This window comes from Protopterus annectens, chromosome 8.part0 (assembly GCF_019279795.1).
Source record: "Protopterus annectens isolate FY-2018-M chromosome 8.part0, PAN1.0, whole genome shotgun sequence".
Taxonomy (NCBI): domain Eukaryota; kingdom Metazoa; phylum Chordata; order Ceratodontiformes; family Protopteridae; genus Protopterus; species Protopterus annectens.
Window position 1 is genome coordinate 1,187,751,300 of NC_056741.1, and position 27,573 is coordinate 1,187,778,872.

The 27,573-nt window shown below is 38.9% G+C and overlaps 1 protein-coding gene across 4 annotated transcripts in view; it reads left to right on the forward strand.

The window, feature by feature from the left end:
- The window catches only part of BCL3 (BCL3 transcription coactivator), a 397,081-nt gene that overhangs the window by 28,598 nt on the left and 340,910 nt on the right, over positions 1-27,573 (forward strand). For 2 of the 4 annotated variants that reach the window (XM_044080669.1, XM_044080671.1), the window contains exon 2: positions 3,297-3,453. In XM_044080669.1, coding sequence (XP_043936604.1) covers positions 3,297-3,453 — 157 coding nt within the window. Of the gene's footprint in view, positions 1-3,293; positions 3,454-27,573 lie in introns of all 4 variants that reach the window. The other 2 variants (XM_044080668.1, XM_044080670.1) reach the window with 1 other exon arrangement.

A 27,573-nucleotide genomic window follows, 5' to 3' on the forward strand; every position in this document is an offset into this window, starting at 1 on the left:
CAGATGCCTTTGACATTGGCTTTGACATCCAAGAAGCAGAAGAGGAATGGGCTAAGCACAGAGCCCTAAAGAACTCCAGTGGTGACTGGCCTGTTTGTGGAGGTGGCCTCACCAATTCTAACCTCCTAGGTCCTATCAGCGAGCTAGCTAGCTATCCAGTGTGTTTATAAAGGGGTTTATACCCAGTTCTGTAAGTTTGTTGACAATGCTTGAATGGTGTATTGTATCAAATACTTTAGCCAGATCTAGGGTGGCAGTACAGATAGTTTTCCCCTCATCCATTGCCTTAGTGACCTTTTCAAAGAAATCCACCACTTCAATAAGCTTGACCTTCCTTTGACAAAGCCAAAGTGGGATGGCTCCACTGCCCAGAAATCTTCTATTTCCTCAATGATAATTTACATGGTAATTCTCTCCATGGCTTTGCAAATAAGACAAGGCTTACAGGTATGCAGTTTACAGGATCTATTGATGTTCCTCCTATAATTTCCACAATAGTTCTTTCTATGGCTTTGCAAATAAGACTAGTCAGTCTAACAGGTCTGTAGTTTACAGGATCTATTCATTGTTTTCCCATATATAAGGGGGTGACCATTGCAGTCTTCCATTCATGTAGCACAAAGCGTTTTTTAAGACTTAAGTTAAATAATGACTCTAGCGGTCTTGATAAGTCAAATTTTAGACTATTCAGGAGGCATCCTAAGATGTTACCTGGGCCATTGAGGTTATGTGCTTGGCTTTAGTGAGTGCAGCCAGTGTATGCTCCCTAGTTGTAGTCTAAGGGCATTTTTTAGAGATTGGTTTTTTTTTGTGTGTGTGTGTGGGGGGGGGTTAAAGTTGGATTTGAATTTGTCTCTTAACAGATTTGCTATATTGCTAGGCTTAGTGAGTGTGGCACCATTAACCATCAGTTCAGCACATTGCTGTATGCTGCCTTGACATTTCTGACATAGCTGAAGAAGGCCCTGTAGTTATCTTTCATGTGGAAGGCTATCTTAACCTCAAAGTTGATTTTTTTTTACCTAATTTGCCCTCTTCTTTGCCTGTTTAATTTGATGAGAGAGTTTGTATCTTTATGGGAATTACTTGCCTATAGAGGGGCAATTAAAGTCTGCCATGAGTAGGGTGTTAGGTTGGATGATAAATGTCTCCAGTGAGTCCAAGAATGCATTGTGAGTTTTTTGGGATATGGAAGGTGAACCATAGCTGGCTATAATATGGTACATGATTATGTTTATGGTGATCTGCACATAGAAGAACTCCAATACATCATCCTGTCTGACCACCCTAGAGGTATGTTTGTTACTGATGTATATAGAGACACCTCAGTTTTTAGCCCTTGTGTATGCAGCTATTGGTCTAAAAGTGTGGAAGGCATTGAAACCTTGCACTGCTGGGGCACTCTCTGCTGCTTTAAACCATGTCTTGGTAACTGCAGAGATGTATATATTCTCAAGTGAGAGGAGAACTTGGGGGGAGTGAAGCTTTTTATTTAGGCTCCTAGCATTGAGCTGTAACAGCTTGAAGCTCAGCTGAGTTGACTTTGCTACAACAGTGGGTTTGCTGATTTGGCATTGCTTAAAAAAGGCACTACGTATAACGTTTGAGCCAGTATTCGAAAGCCTAGAGGGGTCACGTACAGACCATCCTCCCAAGCTGACAAATATTGGACCCCCTTAGAATGACACCAGAAAGACAGACAGATGTTGAAATCAATCACTTTTTGCTCATATTTTGGCATCATTGTCTGTGATGATGATATGTTGCTCAATGCTAGGCTCATACCAGCCTGAGATGTATAGTCCAAAAGCTCCACAATGTCTCTCTTCATATAGTCCAGGGATGTACATCTCAGGTTATTTACACCTACATGGACTCTGATGGAATTATACTGGTACCCGTGGCATAATGGCTTGAATGTGTGCGTGATTTGGCAGATCCTGCCTTCAGATAAGCAACTAATAGTTATCGTCTCCTTGTTCAGCCTGGTTAGTGGGGTGTCAGTGTATCTTACAATGGAGTACCTATGATGTGAGTCCTGGGAAGTGTGTTGCTTGCCATTGGGACTTAGTGGTTGGGGATCCACTGAGAGTGACAGTATGTGTACTGTTAGGTGATGTTGTTTCTGCGTGGCTTTCTTCTTGCTGAGGCATAGCTTTGTCAATGGGCAGTCTGGGTAATCTTTGTTGTTTAGGAAGATTGCTTTTAAGTGCCTCAGGATATGTTAGTCTATGTGTGAGTTTTGTATGCTATTGTAGTTTATTTATGGTGATAGACCATCAGGGTGTTTGTTTATGAATTTCCAGTAATACGTGAGTCTTTTAGGAACTACTAGCTCTGTGTGTTTTTTCTAAGTGGGCATAGAAGTCCTTCATGAAGCTTACTACTCTATCAAGGTCAGTAGAGGTGCAGTCATAAGTTAATTTTGATACTTTGTCATTGAGTAGGTTGAGGGTGGCATGTCTGTAGTCTTTTAATTTATTGAAGTTGGTTGTAGGGGCTTTTGGGAGTTTAAGGGAGAAGGTCACACATTTGCGGTCATACATGACTGGTCAATGAAATACCAAAGGTATATGAGAGGTAACCTTATATGTAAGAATCAAGTCAAGAATGCTGTGTCCTTTAATATGTGTATTTGCCAACTGTTTAAAGGAGTTTTTGTTTATTATGTCTAGAATTTTTTGTCATATCCTACATTGGGTATATATGTATCGTAGTTTATTGAAGTGTGGTTAAAGTCAGCTAAAATAATAGAGTTTTTGCTACTGGGGATATAATTTAAAACTCACTGAAGAATCTTAAGTGGTCATCAGGGGACAAAGAGGCCAAAGAAGTAGTTCTGTAATAAGTCTGTCTGGAGTGATCTGTAGTTCAAAGGATTCAGTTTTTGTAGGTCCCTATGGATCTCCTTGGAGGTAATATTATCCGTGACTAAAATGGAGATCCAATCACATTTGACACTGGTTTGAAGGAAGGTATAGTGAAAGCCCAAGTATACAGAGAGTGTTCTCTTTACTTTTAAAACTAAGTCTCAGTAACTACGCATACATGAGTACTTCACAGTTCTACACAGATCAGTGCATTAATGAAAACCAAAGGAATGTTGTAAATAAACTGATGACTATTCCTTTGTGCCACTGTTGTATATTTTGAAGTATTAATTTCTTATAAGTTAAATATCCCTTTAAAACTAATAAGTGTTATGTATTTTTAGTTTCATCATAATATGACATCATAGGAACAGGAGACAGAGTGTGTGGACACTATTTAACATTGTTCTTTGTTTGTGATAGCAGGTATTCCTACTCAGTATTTGACAATCCCAGTGTACCCTGCCCAGACCTTCCCAACATTCTCATACAATCCTGTGCAATTTCCTCTGTCACCTGGAATGGGGCATCACCTGGCATCTGACTGTGCTAAGGCCATAATGCAAGATGAGGATGGTGACACGTAAGTAGCCTATTTTTGTATCAAAATGATTTAAATTGTCAAAAATCCAAAATACTGAAAATGATGAATACCTAATGGATTTATGTAATTAAAACACTATATGAATTTTAACACTGTACATAAGGTGCATGTTATAATATAAAGTAACAGACATATTGCAAGCGTTAAGATCTAGGATCTGAAAAATCAGTTAACGCATTAGAATGGTGACTTCATTAATCAAGAACAGCAGAGAGAATAATTTCTTATGGGGTGTTAAACTAGTTTGTTTTTTGTCTGTGACAAATGAGATTATGAGCTATCATAAAGGTTTAAAGGCTACTGGAATTTATATTTATTTGTTGAACTCACTATGAAAATTTATTTAGAAGGACCTTTGATAAATGAAATTTCAAATACGTTATGCCAAGCGATGCATTATTTAGTTTATTTGCTATGCATCAGGATACAATTAAGCTTATATGTGCTGAGACTACCATATTGAGCTCCATTTCATCAAAACTGGATAGCAGGTATTATCTTGGGCATTGTATGATGTACAAGTCCAACTATCTGCTATTCCTACAGTGTCCCATACATGGTTTTCAACGAAAAGGTGTCTGATGATTGGGTCTTAATCATATGTGGCTCAAGAAAAGCAGAGTGATGGATGTCAGAGCTCCGTAATATGCATGTATGAGTATAGAAGATACTACACAAAGTAACAATTGTAAATGCAAGTGAAGCACATTTGTATATGCAATGGCAAAAAGGCAAAATCACATCCAAAACATATTTTTTTTCCTGTGGGGACAAGCTTCCTGTCACCTTAGATATGTAATATATATCTATTCCATGTCTGCATAACTACCATGAAAGGGCAGTCAACCCAACAGGAAAAAAAAACATTCCTGCATGATAGTCAACCAAAGCAACAGTCAACCAAGTATGCAGTCAAATTTGGCTGTCAATGAAATCACTGTTTGACAGAAAGACCTGCAAATAGTATGCAGCTAATGCTAGAATGTTATACAAGTGTACTCACAGACAACACCAATGTACTTTGACATTAAACCAGGTAAGGGGAATATAATAAATAATAACTAATAAATAATTCTACATTTGTGGTATCTGGAGATATGTATACTTGTGTTCCTATATTAGGGATCCGATATGCTTTTTTTCAAGCTACTTCTCAGAAAAGAATAAAGAAAAATCAACTCTCGTTGTTGTTTCATCTTGTTTAAAGATGAACATGGAAGTCAAAGTATGTATCTTCTTTAACAAAGGAATAATGAAATTGGTTTATTTTATTTGTATTTTGCTTTTAATTACCAGGAAAGTCTGATTGGGTTAATAGTCCCTTTTCAGCTGAGGTCTGGATTGAAAAGCTACAAGTTAATTTATTACATCATATTAACAGAAAAACAAATATGTTTATATAAGAATTTAGCACAGTTGATAAGTAGAAATAAATACTCTTTACAGTACATAATCTAAGATAAAGAAAATGTGAGAATTAAACTGCTTATGTTGAGTTAAACATATAGCACCTCTACAATTTTATGGGTACAAGTTAACATGTCGAGTTGTATAATGTTAAAAGCTCTTTTAACCTGGCTACAGTATGAGTCATTAAATGGAAACAGTAAAATAGAAGGATAAAACAGTGAGACGGCATCATTTTATTAAAAGTAAAAGGGGCAGACGGGTTTAAGAGTAGCATGGCATGCACTGCATAGCAGAGGATAGAAGAGTAAAAATAGAGAGGGAAGGTGAGTTTGGCTGCATCATACAATTATTAAGTTAGGGGTGTATATAATTTGACAAAGAAGAAGGGGGAAACATTATAAGAGTGACAAGACAGGGAAGTCATACTAAGATGGGGTTTTAACCTGGGGTGATACAGGAGCAAAGCTTCTTGTTCATTAGCTGGACCTTGAGCTGCAATTTGTAAGAGCTAATGCTCTTAATGGACCAAATGGATAAAAGCAAATCATTCTGTATCTTGGCAATAGTACATGCATATAAGGAGTCACCTTCACTGTTAAGGGATTTTATATAATGTTTTTCTAGAGCTGGACAGTTGTAAGGCTCATAAATTAATATGAGAACCATGGTAAGTAATAGGAGGTGTGGTGATTCTGACCAGCTTAGTTCCTTAAGGGCTAGTGACCAGCTTTGTAGTGATAGTCAACAGCAGATTTGGCAGTTTTGTTATAGCGTTGTTATAATTTATACAATAGTGATATTTGAAAGTTTGTAAGAAATAGGGAAGCATAAAGCAGAGATGGAAGTAGTGGTGATGAGGCTATGTGTTTTCTGGCTGCAGCAGACAGGAAAGCTTTTGCATTGTATAGTGCTGTTAATTTTGGTGGGTCGTTTTTATTACCTGAGATGTATGATTTCTGAATATCATTCCTTCATTAATCATGATGCCAAATAATTTTGTTTGATCTACCAGCTCAATTGTGGTTTCTTTGCCTGAGGTAATGGTGAAAGAAGTTTTTGGTCTGAGAGTTATAAGTATTAATTTAGTTTTTGTTTTAGAGTTTAGAAGCAGTTATGCATTACCTAACCAGATTTTGATAGAAGTAAAGGATAAAGACATTAAATAGTAGCAGTCCTAATACAGATTCCCAATTGGCCCAAATAGTGACTGGTAGGAACAAGAAGTCATTTTACTACTTTACTGCTTGGGCCCTATTTAGAAATGGTTATAAAACCAGTGAAGTGAGGAGAAGGCAATTTCATTGGAGTATAGTTTGCGCAGGAGTTTCTGATGGGACAGAATGTCAGAGGCCTTGGATATATCTAAAAACAGAGTGAAAAGTAGCTTCCCTTCACTTTTACAGTTGTTGGCAGAATTGACAAACTTAAGCAGTGTGGTGGTGGTACTGTAGAGAGGGCGGAAACCATGCTGTATGGCAGACAGAAGTCAATTTTCCATTAAATGTTGCAGAAGTTGTGTGTATATGCATTTTCTAGTACTTCAAATAATGGAAATAATATTGCAATTGGTCTAAAATTTGAGAGGTTTCTTGAGGGTCCACCTTTGTACAGAGGTATAATATATTATTTGTTTCCATAGCAGTGGAGCCTTGCTTACTGTTATTGAGCAATTCATTATAATTGAGATAGGGTATGCAGTGGCTTCCACTGCAACTTTAAGGTATTTCAGTGGTGTGTTATCTGGGGTGAAGGTTGTAGGTTTTAGTTTCAGAAGATGTTTTTGATGACAATAGGAGGTACTGGTTGGAAGTTAAAGAGAGTGTGACGTTGTTAGTCTGAGATGGGACTTTGAGAACTGGTATTACATCAGAATTGTATAATTCTAACATGAAATGTTGGACTTTAGGCAATCAGACTTCTAAAATCTGAACTTCTGAATGTCAAAGTTATTACATGTTAGAATTTCTATGTTTTTTCTAGTCATGTGTGTAGGTTCTTGTGACAGAACAATGTTTTTACTCTATTTTGTAAGAGTACTTTACAAAATGTAAAAGATATACTTTTTTTGTGTTTGCACTGTGAAATATGTAGTTAAAACACAAAAATGCGTGTCTTAATTTTGTGTGCAAAAATTGAAAAAAGGGTTTATGGGTGGATGGACGGATTGATTATAACTAGTCAGTGAGCCACATGTAGTGTGTTTAATTATGTGTCAGTGTTGTTTATTTCTTAGACCACATTGTTCCTCTTTTCAGAATTGCACCTTTGATAATGTAGTATAATGTCCATGTCTACAATGCAGACTGTATTTTCATGATAGGCTTAGTCTCCTCGCTCCCTAAATTGGATCATTGCAGTAATCTAATAACATTGTACTTTTAATGTTGTATGTCTGGTGTTCTCATGAAAAAAAAGGAATAAGGCACTCCTTCTGTCCCCTTTTCTTTTCATTTTCCTAAAGTTATTTATGTATGATTGTTTTATTTAACTGTGGTTGCAGACTAGTTTATAAACATGTAATAAAAACAATTAAAATTGAATAACTAGCAGAATTAAACAGTAAAACATACAATGAGCATGCAATTGCACATTAATGAACTTTGCTTTAAGCATAAGAATGATCTCTGTGCTGCACATTACCTTAAAATACTGCACTTAATACTGCTAGAATAACCTTTCAATACCAACAAACCTATTTATTTCATTTTAAGTATTACATTGATGTAGAAAAGGCATTTGTGGACTCTTAGCTAATGTCTGCTTTTCAATAACTTGAACTGATTTTCTCAATGTGTTACGCAACTCCAGTTTCTTAAATTAATCTTTTAACTGACCTGTAATGCTTCATATATGCAAGTAATGTCACTGATCTGAAGACAGGTCAATCAAGTAAAAAATATAGCAGTACAAATCTATATTGCCATCTCAGTCCTTTAGTCTCACCAGAGAGTGTCTTGTTGAAGCCCATCAACATGGAGACCTTCTTTATTTAACTCTCCTACAATATCCTTTGGTATGATATTGAAAGCATCTTCCCTATTCAGGGATAAAACAAATCTACAGTAATATCTTGAAGATAACATTAAAATAATTTGTGACATATCTAAAGTTTCACAGTTGAGTATTTGAAAATCTGAACTGCAGAATATTCATAATAATTGGATCAGGAGTCTTGTAAGGTAGCCAGATGAAATTAATTTTAATACAACTTCCTCACCCATCTTATCCTTATATTTGTGGTGAAGCACTGATCAAACTTGGCTTGCAAATCCAATGACAGTAACAGATCTTAGGTGACATAAATGACGCTACCTTCCTCTTTATCTAATTTAATTAGAAACAGTTGCTGAAACAATGTATCTCCTGTAAAACTAGTAACAATAAAACATGGGCAGAAATAACTGCCCATGACTAAGCAATGAAATGTCCAAGTCATTTCATATCAGCTGCATTTAATAACTGTCCATTTTATTATTTAGCTTGAAATGGCATTGGGTCAGAAACTGTCCACATCTTTTGATCCTCTAGGTGAACATTATATCATTTTAATCCCATCCAGTGACAAGAAAATGTGCCCAAATCTTCCAGTTTGCCAGAGAAGAGCTCAGTTCATGATTTTCTTTGTATGCTTGGCTCCTGTTTGTCTGACATTTTGTTGGGCCACCTGGCATAAAACTGTGTTCTGCGTTTGTATTTGCCACATCTCATGCATTGCTGTGATGTCATTATTTTGCTCTTAGCCCCTAAATGTGCGGATGATGTAACAGTCACCAACAATGTCATCACAAGTGCCAACTAGAAACCCTGGTTGACTAGCAAGGTTGTATGAGCTCCTGAAAGTAAGGAATGCAGCCTTTATGTTTGGAAACAGGGATGCCCTCAGAGCAGCCAGAGCAAATCTGAAGAAAGAAGTGAGAGAAGCAAAATGTGGCTATGGTAGGAATATTCAGAACTACTTCTCTGACCAAAAAGACTCCAGGCACCTATGGCAAGTTATCCAGCAAATAACAGACTACAGGACCTTATCTTCACATTGTGTGGACAGTAAGGAATTCCTTAGCATGCTCATGTCTACTTCAGCAGATTCAAAGAAGGGAACAAAACAACAGTGAAAAAAATGCCCACCGGTCAAAACAAAGAGGTGCTCATCCTCAAGCCAGCTGATGTCCAGAGGACATTGTGCAGAGTTAATTCAAGAAAAGCAGATGGGCCTGACAACATCATTGGGTGAGTATTCAGAGACTGTGTAATTCAACTAACAGATGTCTTCACAGATATTTTTACTCTCTCTCTCTGAGTGAGGAAATAGTTCCCAAATGCTTCAAAAACATGACAATAATACCACTACCAAAGAAGTCACCACCATCATGCCTCAACAACTACTGCCCTGTAGCTCTAATGTATATTGTGATGAAAAGCTTTGAGAGGTTGGTCAAAGAGGCAATAACATCTAAGCTACTTGTGGATGTTGACCCGCTGCAGTTTTCATACTGAGCAATTTGCTCCACTGCAGATGCCATAGCACTGGCATTTTACATATCTCTGGACTATCTAGTAAGTAAAAAACAGCTATGTGAAGTTACTATTCATTGACTTCAGCTCCACTTTTAATACAGTCATCCTTATACAGCTGGCAAGGAAGCTGTTTCAACTAGGCATCAACACACCACTTTCTAATTGGATTCTGGACTTTTTGACGGACAGACTTCAGAAAGTGTGTGTAGGAAGTAACTCTTCGAATAGCATCACTCTGATAATTGGAGTTACTCAAGGCTGTGTACTGAATCCCTTGCTGTTCACACTGCTAACACATGACTGCACACCGATGTACAACACTAACCACATCATCAAGTTTGCTGATGATTCAACAGTGGTGGGCCTTATCAGCAATGATGATGAAGCAGCGTACACGGCTGAGGTAGAACAACTGATTACCTGGTGTGACAGTAACAACTTAGCACTAAATATGAACAAAACAAAGGAAATAATTGTGGACTACAGGAAAAAATGCAAGAAACATTCTCCTCTAACCATCAATGGAGAAACAGTAGAGAGAGTGAGTAGCACAAAGTTTCTGGGGGTGCTTACTGATGAAGACTTGTCCTGGTCTACCAGTACAAATGCCATTGTCAGGAAGGCACATCAGAGGCTACACTTTTTGAGAAGGTTGAGAAGAGCAAACATACCATCAACAGTTCTCACAACCTTCTATAGGGGTACAATAGAAAACATCCTGACAAACAACATCACAGTTTGGTAAGGATGCTGCTCTATTTCTGAGCTCAAAGCTCTCCAGAGAGCAGTGAAGGCAGCCGAGAGGATCATTAGGACCACCCCATAGCTATCCATGACCTACACATGTCCAGATGTCTAGGCAGAGATGAAGGAATAATTAAGGACTGCACCCACCCTGCTCCCAGACTGTTCATGTATATATCCTCTAGCAAGTGTGTCCATAGCACAAGATGCAGAACTATGAGACCCCCCCCCACAGGCTGTTGAACTGTGTCAACAGTTATGCTCCATGCCGACCATCTGAGGCATAAGTTCAATATGGAAGACTGTCTCAAATTGTGCAATAATCTGACTGCCTGTCCCAGTTCAGTATTAATGCAGTACTCAATAAGTCAAACCAATTCACAGGTCATCACAAGTAGTAGCAAGGCCAGGTGAATGTCTCATTATAGTGCAATATCTAATGCTAGTCTGTAACTCATTCATAGTGCAATACTCATGAATGTCTCATTCTGGGCATTACTCAATGTAAGTCTTTAATGCAATGTGTTACCTCAGTACTGTGCAATACTCAAGCAAACAAAGAGATCACTGTATAGTAAATGTTAAAGTGAGTTTAATTTATGTGCAATATTAGGCTTATCTATCTAGAACATTATGGCATATAGTAAATAGTTATATATGTATTAATGTATTGTTGTATTAAGTCTATGTAATATCTGCACATTTCAGTCCGGAGATGTGGAATTTCATTCAATTTTTGCACTTGTGTGATTTTGAATGACAATAAAGTTTACTTTGACTTTGAGATGTCCCTAGCTGTCCTGCTGGTAATAGTTGTTTTTGCTTACTTTCAACTGATAGTCTGCCAACTCCTCCAATCCTGTGTTCTTCCTGCATATCTCCTCCAGACAGAATGGATTGTGTTATGGTGTTCCTTTACTACTTGTCTCATTCTAATTCATTGAGAACCATCATCTTCAAGCACCTCTTTGGATTTTTCCTTCTGGCATCCAGGCATGTATAACATGGATTGGCAGCCTGTCCTGGTGAGGCCAGCACAATCCTGTAAATCATTCTCCTCACTGTGTGGTCAACCACATTGGGTATTCAGGCCTGATGACGCAGAGCCAGACATTTCTTTTAATATTCACCCATAGTTTGAAAGGTGAACAATTATTTGGAAAAGTGTTCTACAAATTTGGTATTTACTTTGGAGCACTTTACTTTGTGGTGGTGTTGGCTTTTCACTGTCAGCAATTTCTTAGCTTGACAGGAATGTGTCAACATCAGCACATAGTACAGCCTCCTGGAATCTTCCAGTCATTACCCCACTGTATGTATTCTGTGTATATTGTACTGCAAATTCTAGGGGAAATGAATTATCGCAATCATTATGTGCAATATAAAATACTTTAAATATGAATATGCTCTTTGTTCAGGTATAATGATCACTCATCTATATGATAACTATGATTAGCTATGCAGTTCATTGATACTCTTGTGATAGTCAGACATTATATATTCTAGCTACGTGAGTCTAGTTTTTAAGCATGACGTAAGGTAGCCCTAAAATCTAGTACCAGCAACATTGAGATTGTACTATACGTGGTGTGAATGAATAACTTTATTTTGTTTTCGTACAAGCTCTGCTGTTACTTCTGATTGTTAGCAAAAGGTTTATCCTGTGCATTCCAGGTTTCCTTTTCAAAAGTGTATTTAAGGCTTGTATTTGCTCCCACCTTTCTGTAATCTGATGTACAACTAATTCAAAGTTAATGTCCATCTCCCCACACAAGTTCTATGTATGTATAATGGGAGTAAGTGAACTATTACTCAAACTCTATTTTCTAGTGCTTTAAAGAGCATAGATTGTCTGTGTTGAAGGAGTGGACATCTCTGAGGTGTGAAATATTAAGCGCTGAAAATGAAACATCAGCGTGGCCAGGTGTGATGTAATTCACCTAGGTTGTTTGTTTATGCAGACCCCATCCTGTCTATGTTTATGAGAAAAAGAAAATGAAACACACACATGCAAAAAATGGTGAGTGGTACCTGGAAAGAGAGCAAGAAACAGGATGACAGAATTTCACACAACATTTAGGTGTTGAGATGCTGCTACTTCTGAAACCACTGCAGTGGCTGAGAAAGTGACGGGGAAAGATGTCAAAAACAATAAAATGCAAGAAGGAAGGAAGTCCTGTCCACACTTTGTAGCCTCATATAAGCCCCTTCCTCTCTGCCAGTAAGAGAACAGCCACAGCTAGAAAACAACAGGTTAATAGCAGGTGTGTTCTTAATACGACTCACGTATGTGGTGGGTCTCGTTTTGAAACTCACAGCAACTCAAGATGTTCTTTCAGCTGACTGTGTGGTTGGGGCTTCCCCTAAAAGCCAAATGTTTTCATTTTTTTTTTATTCTTATCTCAACCTCATCTTAGCATTAAAACTGTAAGGTGCAAGCCTTAGTAACCACATATCCGGGGTTCGAGTAGTAACACTAACACACACACACACACACACACACACACACACACACACAATGGCAAGAACACACATCTGCTGGTACACAAAACAATATATAATTACAGACTACAAAAATGAAAAGCTGACTGATATATACACAAACAAAATGTTCAGCTGTCAAAGAGTTGCTACCATTTTAGGTTCAAATGATCCACTGACTGGCAATAAGCAGCTGTTTCCAGGATATACTTTGCTGCAGATTAGAGTTGTTGAGTGAAGGTAGGAGATATAAAAACAATGCAAGAAGAATGGAGAAAGTGAATATATGTGGATCACAATATAAAGGAGTAATAAAGTAAGGATACTATCCCCACTGCACACACACACACACACACACATGCAGTCACATGCAGACACACACAACACACACACACACACACACACACACACACACACACACACACACACACACACACACACACACACACACACACACACACAAAACATAGTATGCAGTACTATGAAAAAACTGCAGCAAGATGTAGCAGATTCCCATTTATACTTGTAAACATACAATATAGGTGAGTTGATAAATTAACTAAGAGGTTTGGATGTAGCTTGCAGATAAGGGGATTGCCTCCCACACCCTTCAAAGGCTTAGAGTCTGATGTTTAACTTCTTCGATTTTGTGGATGGTCCTTAAAACAGATACTTGTATGTTGTTTTTAGTTATAAAACTGAATAAAGAATAAAAGCTGCAATAGTGAAACTGCGGAGGTGTGATCAGATAGCTGTATATGTGCAGTGATACAGACAGGTCTAGTAGATTAAAGTATAAGAAAGGATGGACACAAGCCTTTCTTTTATTTATACCAACATAAATAGTATAGATAATATCATTGAACATAGTGTAAAGCTAAAACTGTTTTAAGCAAAGAATTAACCTTCTCCCTGCTAAAAAAACATACTCAAAGATATTCTGTTGCTTAATATTAAATTAATCTGTTTTGGAAGTTCACAGATAAAGCCTTTTCATAGTGCCTCTATTGACAAATTGTACTGCCAATTTTTAATTTTCATTGTGGTAATACATACTGCTTTATGATTATGTACTTCTAAGTTCTGCCTAGATACACTGCCTTTTGCAGTGCTTATATGTAATTAAAATTATGCTGTACTCTGTGTCAGAAGCTACTTGTTCCTAGATACACTGCATTTTGCAGTGCTTATATGTAATTAACATTATGCCGCACTCTGTGTCAGAAGCTACTTGTTTTAATCCTGCATAAATAACATCTTATTGCTGCAGTAGCTATGAGGGACCAAAACACAATCCCTGGAATTCAAAGAGATTCTCATTGCCAGTGCCAGCAGGTTAGTGTAGGTCAGCTAATTAGCATGACAGCAATAAGCTCCAGTTCAAAATCAAGGCAAACCTGCACTGAGGAATACCTCATTAGTAGCTAATGACCATGTCTCTTAAATGAAAACTCTTTATTCAAACCTGACAGTGGTAGTGTTTTCCCTACCAACCTGTGCACTGCAGTGGCATAGGCACCTGCTGAGGATGACACACTTAACCTATGCTGCACTGCAGTGTCGGTAATGGAAATGAATCCGTGCCCCTGGGGTGGGAATAGAATCCACAACTTTCTTATCTTCCAGAACCACATGTGAATGTGCACATGTGAATGTGCTACCTGTTGTGCACTGGACTCTTTTCATACAAAGGCACACAGAAGAGAATGCAGTCTGTTGCAACACGGAACAAAAAAAATCACAAAAGCTTATAATGAGTAATCCAAACTATAGGAGAACAGCAACAGTAGCTAAAGCAATGCCATTAACTCAGAAGCTGAGAAACACCCAGATGCACAACAAGCATAGAAGAGAAAAGGGTGAAAGGAAAAGGGATTTATATACACTTGAACTAGATACTCATCAAAAGTCCTTCAGAAGAGCTGTGGAGCGCAGTATACCAGGCAGAATTAAGCATTACTTATCCAACGTACTACACCCCCCTTTCTTAAGCTGTGCACATTTTAATTTTATTACAGGAAATTTTTGACTTAACCACAAACATTCTGAGAAAGTTAAACTTTATACATGTTCATTATAGCAATAAGGTATTAATTTCCCACTTCAAATATTTTAATATCTGTTTCTAAGAAGTTCTGGGGAGATCATGATACCTCTAGAGAAACCACAGTATACTGTTGCTCTTTTTCAAAAGAAAAAGGTTTCATCACTGTGTAGCATAGTGCTTTAGGTATGTAGGTAGAAAGCCTTCTCCAACAGAATATCTGACAAGGTAGTGAAAGGCAAATTTGATGATTCTGAATAAATTGCCTTAGCTGCATACCTCTCAACTGGTTAGTGTAAGAAATTTGGACAAAGTGTGACATAATGGAGGCTAGGGAAAGCCCCAGAAATAGGGACAGATCTTAAATATTGATCTTATAAAAACTTAGAAAGCTGCTAGAATAAAAGGTTTTGTGTTTTCATGCATTTTCTGAAGGGTGTAAAGTCTGAAATTCAAATGTTGAATGTTGATGAATCTGGGCATCTTTGGGCAATGCAGCAGTTGCCTCGTGTACCCAGACAACCCTCTCCTCCTACCACCCAACACTACAACCTGTGAGAGTTGCACTTATATAGCCAAACTGAAAGCAAAGCTCCCTTCACCCAAGACTGGACTAGACAGGCAAGAGGAGAAGGTAAACACTTGCACCACACCACACTCATCACATAGTCCCTCAAAATCTACACCACTAAAACACACACATAGAAACACAAAACACACACCTAAATTCGTGGAAGCTCTCAAAAAAAAATCTACCCAAGAAACAGGGACCTCCAAAGTAGAAATGCAAGCAACCTCCACCCCTCAACACAACTCAAATGACACATAGCCCACAAACTCAGTGTGCCACTCAACCACAGCCCATAAGGCATAACAACGTACCCAACACTCTAGTTATATGTGACTCTATAGTCAGGCACACTAATGTTCCACTCACCAGGTTAAACAAGGAGAAAGTTACTGTCAGGTGCCAGGATCAGCCACATAATGCATGCACCCAAGTCACTCCACAACAAGTACAAATATAACTCTGTCATTGTCCATGTTGGTGTGAATGACCTGAGACGTACCTCCTTGAGCTACATGAAAAGAGACATAGAGGAGCTATCTGATCTTGTAGTCCAGGCAGGTATGACCCTAGATCTGAGTAGCATCTTGCCATCACCGAGAATGATACCACAGTACAAGGACAAAATAATTTTGAATGAAATTGCCTTTTTTAGGCAAGATTCAAATGACAAATTCACCACCATAACAGGTACAAGCAAGCAAAATCTGACAGTAATGCTACTTAATACTAGAAGTCTAAACCTCAAAATGCACTCACTCAAGGTACTCCTTAAAATGGAGAACATCGACATCTGTGCAGAGACAGAGACCTGGTTCAAGGCTCCAGAGAGCACCCCTGTATTACCAGGCTATAATTCATACCACACCTTTCGGCCACCTAACCTGGACCAAAGCACTAAAGGCGGACGTGTGTCCATATTCATTAAGGATATCCACACCTCCAGGCTACTTGCTCAGCATAATGCATCTGAGATTATCCAAGTGCAATTAACTCTGGGCAAGACTGCAATCCAAATTGTAGCTTGCTACAGATCCCCCACCATGCCCCAGGATTCCCACTCCTCATTTCTTTATACATTGGAAAATATTATGGTACAACTTAACACACTAATAATGGGTGATTTCAAGTACCCCACTATTAACTGGGAAAACTACTCATGTACCAAATCTTGTACTCGATGTTTTCTGGAATTCATAAATTCCAGTGCCTTGGATCAACTTATCCACACCCCCACCAGGGGCAGCAATATCCTAGACCTGGTCATTACCAACATGGGCAACCGGTGTTCCACACCAGAGGTCAGTTCTTCGTTGGTCAGATCCAACCACAAGCAAATCACCCTAGATATCCACATCCCACCCCCCATTAGGGAAACCACCATAAAAAATTTCTCCAAAGCCAACTTCATGCTTCTTAAGATAGAAATGGCAAACTTCAGGACACTCATACTGACGGACAGTAGAGGTATGACTGCTGAACCCTATACAGTTGCACTTTATAAGAACTTACATGAGTGCATGGATCGTGCAATCCCTAACAGAACCAAGATGCTATCCTCCAAAAAAAAGGAAGCCAATCTGGTGGTCCCCTGCCATAAACAAACTCTATAACAGAAGAAAGAAACTGTTGCAAAAAAGAGTAAAATCCCATGACTGGAGGGACTCCATGGTCAGCCTCAGTAAGAAGCTGAGATCCCTCATAAAATCCTCCAAAGCTAGTTACGGAAACAAAATTGCCACTGATTCTAATGACAACCACAAATCATTGTATAGCTTAGTCAAGAATCTCAATGGCAACACTCAGATCTACTCTGAGTTACAGCACAATGGCACTAAATATACAAAACCAACTGATATTGCCAACATTCTGGCAGATAGATTCAGTGCTAACTTTACCCCTCTCTCATCCCATTAAAGGGCCCATCTCTATATGGGAAAAATACAAAGTTCCTGTAATCACAGCTGCACAGGTAAAAAACACACTCTCCAAAGCCAAGAACACAGCATCCATGGGACCTGACAACATCCCAGGCTGCATTCTACATGAACTAGAGAACGAACTGGCATCCCACCTAAGTACCATGTTCAAGCATAGCCTCACCCCTGGATTTGTGACCACTGAATGGCACACAGCAATGGTTATCCCACTCCACAAAGGGGGAGCCACCACGGACCCCGGGAACTACCGCCCCATTAGCCTGATGAGCCTGGTCTGCAAGGCTATGGACCGTATCATCATGGAGCTTATAAACAATGACATTGTAAACTCCAAACTCTGGACCCTACCCAGTTCATGTTTGTAAAAGGCAGATCATGTCTCCTGAACCTGATCGACATCTTTGAAGCAGTCACCAAAGCCGTAGATGAGGGTAAGGTGGTTCACACAGCCTATCTAGATCTCACCAAGGCTTTCAACACCATCCCCTACTCTGGAATTATAGATAAACTCACTAAACTAGGTATAAATCCCTATGTCACAAGATGCGTTGCCAACTGGCTCACTGACAAAACCCACACTGCGAAAGTAGCAGACTCTAAATCCAACCTCAGACCAGTGACAAGTGGAGTACCACAGGGTTCAGTCCTAAGTCCTCTCCTGTTTGGTTATCTACTTCTCTGAAGTACAGGCTAACACAGAAGGTCTTTGGCTAACAAAGTTTGCAGATAACTGCAAACAAGGAGCCATAATCAAAACTCCTAACAATGTGGACATCCTACAAAAGGGCCTCACTGAGACAGATACCTGGTGTCAAAGCCATGGCCTCAAGCTCAATGCCAAAAAGTGCATTGTCATCTATTTTAGTAAAAACTCTGTACCCATGAACTGCCACATAGATGGTAGTTTACTTAATACCGAAAGTGTGATAAGAGACCTTGGGAACACAGGTGGACAGTAGTCTCTCCTTTGATAATCACATCACCACAGTAGTCAGGAAATCCTTCTACGTGGCTCACCTCATCACAAAATGTTTCTCATCTAGGAAAAAAGAGGTCATTGTTCCCCTCTACTCATCACTCATTAGACCCGTTATAGAGTACAAAACCCCTTTTGGTATGTACCTCACAAGACATCTACAACAACTGGAAAGGCCACAGAAATACCTCACAAAGAGGATTACCAGCCTCAAACAGGTGCCCTATGCAGACCGTCTCAAAAAACTCCAGCTTTACTCTGTCGCATATCACCTGCTCAGAGGCGATCTCTGCCTAACATACAAAGCTATGTCAAACCCAGAGCTTTTGGACATGCTCCACTTAAAGAAATCCCAATCCCTCCGAGCTACACCCTCTAGGGATCTAAACCTTGTCTCCACAATAAGCAGAACATGCTGGAGGGATAGATTCCTGTCCCAGAGACTTCCCATACTCTGGAACAAACTACCTATATATATCAAACAAAGCTCCTCATTAGCACTCTTCAAGAAAATCTTGATGATTGGATGGGAAATAGGAAATTCACCCTGGGAATCACTTCTGTGGCTCTGCTTGACAGGGGCACAGGAAAATAATTTTCTTGGGTGGCAAAAGCCAGGGTTCCATTTGGCTAGGCTTATATAGGCCCTAGGACCAATAGCCTAGTACCTACCTATGAACCTATGTATGTCATTATTTACTGACTTCAGTCCTCAGATCATCCCAGTGATTTGCCAGAATACCACAAGTTTTATAAAGAAAATTCCAAATATGAGTCAAAAATCTGGACATTCTGTGAAAATTTGGACAGTTGAGAAGTATGGCCTTAAGTCACAACAGACTCAGAAATGGGATCTTTGTTGTCATCGGTCAAAGAAAGTGTGGTACAGGCTTCTCAACTACTAATTCCACAGCAATATCAGATATCTTTGATATCAAACAGGTGGGCACTTCTATACTGCAGAAGGAACCTTCCATTTCAGTTTAAGGTTCACAAGCTTTTGCTGACTCTTGGAAGCTTGCTCTTCTCTCAAAACTATACTGCTTCAAAAATGAGCTAAAGACAAGAACTGAATGACCTTTAATCATTTTATTATTCTAAGTAGAGCACTTCACAAAGACATTCTCAGATTTGTATGTTTATCAAAGAATTTCTTATAGCCCTGTCTGGATTTTTACTTTAAAGTTAAGTAAAAAAAAAAAAAACAGGTGAAGTGTAGATCTCAGCCTTTGCAATGGACACATTCTGATGAGGCTAAATCTGCAGTTACTACGTAAGTAATTCTATAATTAAGCAAGAACTCAAGCGTTTCCACAGTATCACATCTCATTTTTTTTTATTTTTCCATTATCCATAGCATTTACTTCCATCTACTTTGAATAAGTATCTATCAACAGCAGAAATATTTTATTTCAAGGAATGGACTAGCAAAGGCCGTGTGTAGTGTAGGCCATATCTTTCCAAGTATTAACCAAAAGGCAGATAGATGTATGTTTTGGAAATGTACTGTTTCTTTAATATTCATTGCACATGTTTACTTTGTTTTCCACACCCATGCTAAGCCACCATGCATATAATGTTAAGCAATTCATTCTGCACATTCCAGGACAGGCTTATCCAACATCTTCAATATTGCAGAAAACCATAGTATATTCCTACAATATATATATATCCTGCTCTGACATTTAAGATTAGTTTTTAGGAAAAGCATGGCATAAACTACTGCCTGGCTATTTAAGCTGAATTACTCAAGTCCTATTCATGAACATAGGATCATAGGACATTAATAGGCTAATGGCCTCAGGGCTCTTACAAGCCTAGCCAAGTTCAACCCATGTTCCCAAGGGTGTCTGGTTCAAGTAGACACTAAAATCAGTACCTATTGCCCTGTCCAAGATGGGCACAGGTGGAACCCCCAGGGCGAATTTCTGGTTACCCATCCAGTCATCTAAGTTATGCTTAAATACAGCCAGCGGGGGGGCTTTGTTTAACATGAATAGGAAGCTTGTTCCAAAGGTAGGGCAACCCCTGTGAGACAAATCTGTTTCTTCAGCAAGTTCTGTTGATGTAACAAAAAACCAGCACTCAGTTTAGAACAAAATGAAGAACCAAAAAACACTGAAGGCAACTGAGAACAGACTCAAAAATTAGCATAAAACAGTTTAATCCATGCTTTCGTCAGTCAGACTTCTTCAGAAATACAAACTTTAGAAAAACTTCCATGTATATATACATACACCCTTCACACATGCACGCCCACTGGATCTTTAATTACATCAATTCAATAAAATAATTAAACAATAAAATGAAGCTCTTAAAGGAAATTAAACAAAACTAAAAAAACAGTCAAAGGGGGGTCTGAAATCCACCTTTGTATGACTATTTTACCTCTCCGATAAAAAACATTTTATGTTGCCAGTGTCATTAAACCCAGGAGAGCAGTCTACTCCTAACTTTAATTGCCACAGAGTCTCTCTCCTTTCTACCAAGTTTTACAGGTTACCACCTCTCAAGTCCTTGTCTATGTGTTCAACAATAGAAAAAGAAAATTTCTTAAACAAATCACAACAAACTGAATTTCTTTATAAGACATTATTTTCATCCTTACTTCTAATAGCATAACAATGTTCCTTTATTCACTTATTTAATTGTCTGGTAGTCATGCCAATATATATCTCATTGGTAGTGTTGCAATTAAGTCTCCCTGGTACAGAAATAGTATGACTCAGATGTGGATTTGAGACCCCCCTTTGACTGTTTTTTAGGTTCATTTGTTTTAGTTTCCTTTAAGAGTTACATTTTATTGTTTAATTTTCTTATTGAATTGATGTAATTAAAGATCCAGTGGGCGTGTATGTGTGAAGGGTGTATGTATATATACATGGAAGTTTTACTAAAGTTTGTATTTCTGAAGAAGTCTGATCGATGAAAGCATGGATTGAACTGTTTATGCTCATTTTTTGAGTCTGTTCTCTGTTGCCTTCATGTTCTGTTGATGTTGCATACTAGGTTAAGGTCCTTTGAGTGAGTGACCTGTGGGCAATTTGACTTTCGAATGTGCAGCATTTCCATTAAAGCTAGGTCAGTAATTGCTCTATATGCAAGGCACAGTTCACCTCTGACAGTCGGGTCTATATTACCAGATCTAAACTTTAGTTAGTGGAATAACTAAAGATCGATCTGGTAATATTGAAATCCAAAAACCATGAACGGCCAATTTAACGCAGGGAAAGAATTCCCTTGGCCACATAAAAAAAAAAAAGTTTAAACCCGAAATAAGTGAGGGGCTTTGCCCCCCACCTGCCTAACTAAATATATCAATTCACAGATCACTCTACATTGGAGGAAAGGGCATAATCTGCATAACGGACAAGGGAATTCTTTTCCTATGTGAAATTGCCCGTTCGTAGTTTTTGGATTTCGATATTACCAGATCGATCTTTAGTTATTCAACTAACTAAACTTTCGATCTGGTAATATAGACCCCGACAGTCTGTACAACAAAGAGTAAAGTAACAATGATTTCAGTTTGTCCACATAAGAAAGATCTTGAAGATCCTGAATTTTCTTTATAAGAAACCTTTGTGGTGTCTCCAATTGCTGCAGGTGTTTGGAAAAGAACATACCAAAGGAAGCATTATACTCTGTTATTGGCCTGATGAGGGAAGAGTACATGGGTGTTATAACCACTTTTATTTTGGAGGCAATGCCCCTGCATATGAGATGAGCAATATAAATACACTTCTTAGCACTGTGGAGACATGTTGATCGAAGTTAAGGTTGCTGTTGAGCTGTGTGCCCAGATCTCTGTGCTTAAGGTATTGCTGATGTGGTAGTTTGTAGGAACATCACTGTTGCTGAAGGGGATGATAATGCATTTGTTTTCATTAAGTTTAAGACCACGACTTTGGCACCAGTCATTAGTCTGCGTAAGACCTTCTTGCAGAATGTTGTCATTGTTAAGGGTTTCAGTGATTGCTCCCAGTTTGCAGTCATCAGCAAACTTTGTCAGCCACAGTCCTTTAGTTTTAGTCTGTACTTCAGAGAAGTAGATTCTGAACAGTAGGGGTGCCTGAACCAATCCGTGGGGAACACCATTGGTTGCAGGTCTGCTGGAAGAGGTGGAATCCCCTATTTTGACCATATGATTTCTATCAGGGAGCCAGTTTGCAACCCACCTCACAATATATGAGTTGATGTCCAGCTGAGTGAGTTTATCAATGATGCCTGAGTGGGGGATTTTGTCAAAGTCCTTGGCTAAGTCTACATAGGCTGTATGCACAGATTTGCCCTCATTTAAGGCTTTGGTGGCTGTTTCAAAGAAGTCCACCAAGTTTAGCAGGTCTGTATCACTTGCTATTTATCGAATCCCTATTCATCAAACCTTATTCGTCGAAGACACAAATCAGTGAAAGCACTTTTAAACAAAACTTTTCCTAGGGCTAACCAATGGTAGGCCAACCTATTGACTGTGAAAAAAAACATAATGTTTAAAACCTAACTGGAGTGGGGCTATTCCCCCCACCCCCATCTTAATGTACCAACTCTGAGATCGCACTACAGTGGGGAAAAGGCCAAATTCCAGATGGTGACCAACTGTTGCTTTGCCTTAGGAAAAGTTTTGTTTAAAAGTGTGTTCACTGATTTCAGTCTTCAAGTAGGGTTAAACGAATAGGGATTCAATAAGTAGTAAATTTGATTAAGTGATATAGACCCACATTTAACAGGCATAATCTCCCCTTGACAAAGCCAAACTGGGTGGGGGATGAGCATTTGGAGATTTCCTATATCTTTGTTAATAAGGTCCATGATGATTCATTCCTTGGCCTTAAAGATAAGGCTGGTCAGCCTAATGGGTCTGTATGCACCCTTTTTGTGCAAAAGGATGACAGTAGCTGTTTTCCATTCCACTGGGATGAAGGAAGTGCTTAGGCTTGATTGAAAAGCGTGACCAATGGTGATGCTAATTCCTGTTTTAACTCATGTAGAACACAGCCCGGGATTTTGTCTGCTCCCTTAGAGGCTGTGCTTTTGGCCTTGGAGAGATCATTTAAGATCTGCATCTCGGAGATACTAGGTAGGGGACAGGTGTTAGGGATGCTGTGGAGTATATGTGGTAGAACAGGGGAATGAAGTTTTCACTGAACCTGTCAGCCAGCAGGTTTGCTATATCCACAGGTTCTATGCATGTAGTACCATTAACTAGGTGTTCAGTGCAAATCTGGGCCTGACCTTTGAGGTTATGGATGTAACTAAAGAATGCCTTGTGGTTATCCTTAGTTAGAGAAGCTAATTTGGGTTTGTAAGTTAGCTTTGGAGGACTTCACTAGGAGTCTTATTTGATTGTTTCAGTTGAGAAAGGAGTGTTTCCAGTTTTGAGAGCATTCCTTCCTACTCTTATACAGCAATTTCTTTCTCCTATTGTATAGCCTATTAATGGCAGTTGGCCACCAGGCAGATTTGTTTTTTCTTGAAGATCTTGCTTTGGTTCTGTCAAGTATGGCCGAGTCAGTACACTTGTAAAGGTACTCATATAAATCATTGATGTATAAGTTAGCACGGGTGTCTGTTCCATCACTGGGGGTTAGGGGCTATGAAGCTATTTATGCTGTCACATAAGAGGTTGTATTTGGCCTTGGAGAAGTTTTTTAGTCTAGTTGTTGCTAAGGGGTGTCTTGTGTTATAGTTACTTCTAGCGAGACTGATTTGTTGTCAGGTCTGACCAGGGATGGCCACACACTGGGGGCAGTGCAGCGGTCCCCCATATTGGTGAGCACCAGATCCAGGATGTTTGAGGCCCCTGTGGGTGTGCCAACCAGCTGGTCAAGGAACCTTTGGGTAAGTGAGTTTGAACACTTATAATTTTATCAGTCAATGGATGGGTAATTAAAGTCACCCAAATCCATGGTATTTGGTTGTATCTTGATTGACTCAGGTATTTCTAAGTAGGCTGAGTGGATGTCCTGATTCATGGAGGAGGTCCTATAACTGGCAATAACCTGAAGAAGGGTCTTACCTACAGTCAATTGCACCTGAAGTAATTCAAGGGAATCGTGCTGTTAAACCAATCTAGAGGTGTATTTATCTTTAATGAATATTGATACACCACCTACTTTAGTTCTCATGCCTTCAGTTTGTGGTCTGAACGTGTAGAAGGAAATGTAACCAGGTATAGCTGGGGTGCTCTCCGCAGCCTTAAACCAGGTCTTAATGACTGCATAAATGTCAGCATCTTCCAAGGTGATTACTGCTTTCAGTGACTGCAGTTTCTGGTTTCGATTAGTAGCATTGAGCAGCATAACCTTGAGGTTGTTTGTAGAGGGTATTTTTACATTGGGAATTTTGTTCTTGTGAAATTGACTGGAAAAGGCACTATGGGGGTGGCAAGAGCCTTAGCCAGTAACCAAAATCCCAGGGGTGACAGATGAAGACCATTTCTTGCAAAGCACTGAGGTCTGTTAACCATGGGCTGACAGGTACTGGATCCCCTTTGAATGGCACCAGAACCTAAGCCAATTGTTGAAGCCAATAATTGTTTTGTTTGTACTGAGTTGTCATCCTAGGTGTAGGTAAAATGTTGCTTAAGGCTAGGGAAATACCTGCCTGAGACACATAATCAGAGAGCTCAGTCATGTCTCTCTTCATATAGTCCAGTGAGGTACGCCTCAAGTCGTTCACACCAATATGGAATGTGATGGAGTCATAACAGTGCCTGTTGTTGGGAGACTTGAGTGTGTGTGTGTGTGTGTGTGTGTGTGTGTGTGTGTGTGTGTGTGTGTGTGTGTGTGTGTGTGTGATGTGGCAGAACCTGCCACCTGACAGACAGTTGACTGTGATTTTTTCCTCATCCAACCTGGTGATGAGGGCATGTGTGTGTATCACAACTGAGTTGCCTATGACTAAGATGTTTGTTTTGTGTTATGCCATAGGGGCTTGACTGGTGAGACACTGATATGTAATATTATGTGTACTATGTTTTGCACAGGATGTATTATGCAAATTGTGTTTGTGTTTATGTTTGGGAGGTCTCTGATTAGGTAAGCTTCTGGTAAGGACCTCTACATATGTAGGTTTATATGTTTGGTTGGGTGGTGCAGGAGGTGAGATGTGAATGCTGACAACCTGCTTAGTATCAGATGAACTAACCGGTGAGTGAGAGATCCTGAATTCTAGGTTCTCGATATAGATGCATCTCTGACATAATGAATTTTTGTGGACTAGAAGTAGTTGGTTGTTAGTATTTATGAGGCAATTGCTAAATTGCCTCAGGATGCCCATGTCAACCAGGCTGGCTGGAGAAACTGTGGATAATTGTCCATTCATAATGCTAGGTAAGTTGATGTGATCAGAAAACAGGGAGAGGACAGGAAGGACCAGGTAAAGTAGAGGACATGAGAAGTGGACAAAAAGTACAAAGGGCTAGTGGGTAAGATCTGTATTGATACATCCTATCACCTGTCACTGAGGGACAGTCATGAGAACTGAACTATGGAGCACCTTCAGAGTACTAAGGGAATATTTGCAGGGAGAAGTGTTTGCGTCTACAACCACCAATGGTGCCCACTGCTGCTCAGCAGTGTGCAATGTGCAAATAAGTGCAAACCCGTGCAGATGCAGTGCTTGTGTAGCAAATGAGAGCAAACTGATTTAAACAAATTAACCAATAAAAAAGCTCAAAACTACGCCGTGTTCCAGCAGCCTTCAGTCAGTTCTAATTGCACACTCCTGCCACTAAGGTGCACCCTCGCCAACAAAAGATGGCCTGGGTTAGTGATCAAGTTATACAAACTGAACTAGATTCAGCAGGTCTGAATCTAGTCTGTGCTACAGCAAACAAAGTGCAACTATTTCAGGGGAAAAAAAACAGTTGACTTATGCAGTGATATGGTAAAAATGCAGTTCAAAAGTGTAATATACAATCAACATTTCTACTTAAGTTTTGTAGAGATCAGCAGATGCTTGGATTGATCAGATAAATACAGGAGAGCAGAAGATGAATATTGTACAGAATTACTAAGTATTCGAAAGTAATCCAAGCAAGGCAGGCAGTCAGTTTCCAGTCGAAAATCCTTTATTAAGTACACAGACAAGTGATCCAAGTAAAAATAACAGAGTAATAGTTTCCTTACAAGCTTTCTAAATGTATATATATATATATATATATATATATATATATATATATATTTTATCGGGCAAGGGAGTGGTTTATTGTGCTGTAAAACAAAGTGTTATTGGGGATACGTCTTCCTTTATTGAATATAAAAGCTACCTAGTATATTAGTAGTAGTACGAGGACTTGATTTTAGTCTGAGTGATTTATATTCTGATGAAACATGAATTCCAAGAATGGTTCATTTTGACATAATTATTTTTGGTTTAAAAACAATTTCATATTTCCCTATGCTCTCTTTCAGCGTGTGCGTTCTTTATTTCTTCCAAGTCTAAAAGAAATAACCTTCTGCCAAACTAACCTAGGCCTGCACCTCTTATTATTAAAGTAATGTTTTATTGCATTCCTTTTAAGCTTATTTCACATCATTAACATATGGTCTTGTCTGTAAGATGACAATATAAGATCAGTTAGCTGACAAAAACCGTATTACTTGTTTCTGTCAGTCTCAGTATGCCCACATTTGTCACAATGCTCTTAGTATCAATCTCAAAATGTAAGAGTTTGCCTTCAACTGTCATTTACACAATAAAGATAGTAACCATTTATAGATTTAAATTTTGCACATAGTGTAAGGAAAAGCTCACTATAGACATAATGTACATTGCTTCTCAGGTAAACGTGCTTTACACATCCATCTCAAAATGTATGAGTTTGCTTTCAGTGGTCATTTACACAATAAAGATGTTAATCATTTGTCGATTTAAATGTTGTACATAATGCAAAGAAAAGCTCACTATAGACATAATGTACATTGCTTCTCAGGTAAACGTGCTTTACATTCTTCGTCATGAAGAATTAATCACTGCTACTTTCCTTTCAGCTCTTCCAACAAAAAAAATTGAAAGGACTTATTTTCTTACTCTTACAGGCTACGTTTGTATGCCTTTTCAACGACGTATATGACATTTTTATTGTTTCTTCTCACACTTAAGAAGCAATAAGGGATGCACCAAATCACACAGAACATGCAGAATTGTTGCTGTATTCCCTTTTAGGTTCATACTATTTTAATCTTGTGCATACTACTGTTGACTAACCTGCAATTGCCCTGGGAGTTTAGTGCAAATATGAACTGCTAATGGTCTCATCCTGTAGTCCTGTTTTTGGCTTCTTCTGTCTCCATTTGGCTGCTGTATAACCTTGAACAAGTCACTTAGTGAAACAAGGCTCCAGTACTTCCAAAGAAAACGGACATCAATCTAGCAGAGCAACACAGTTAACAACATGCATAAATTAAAAATAAATAAA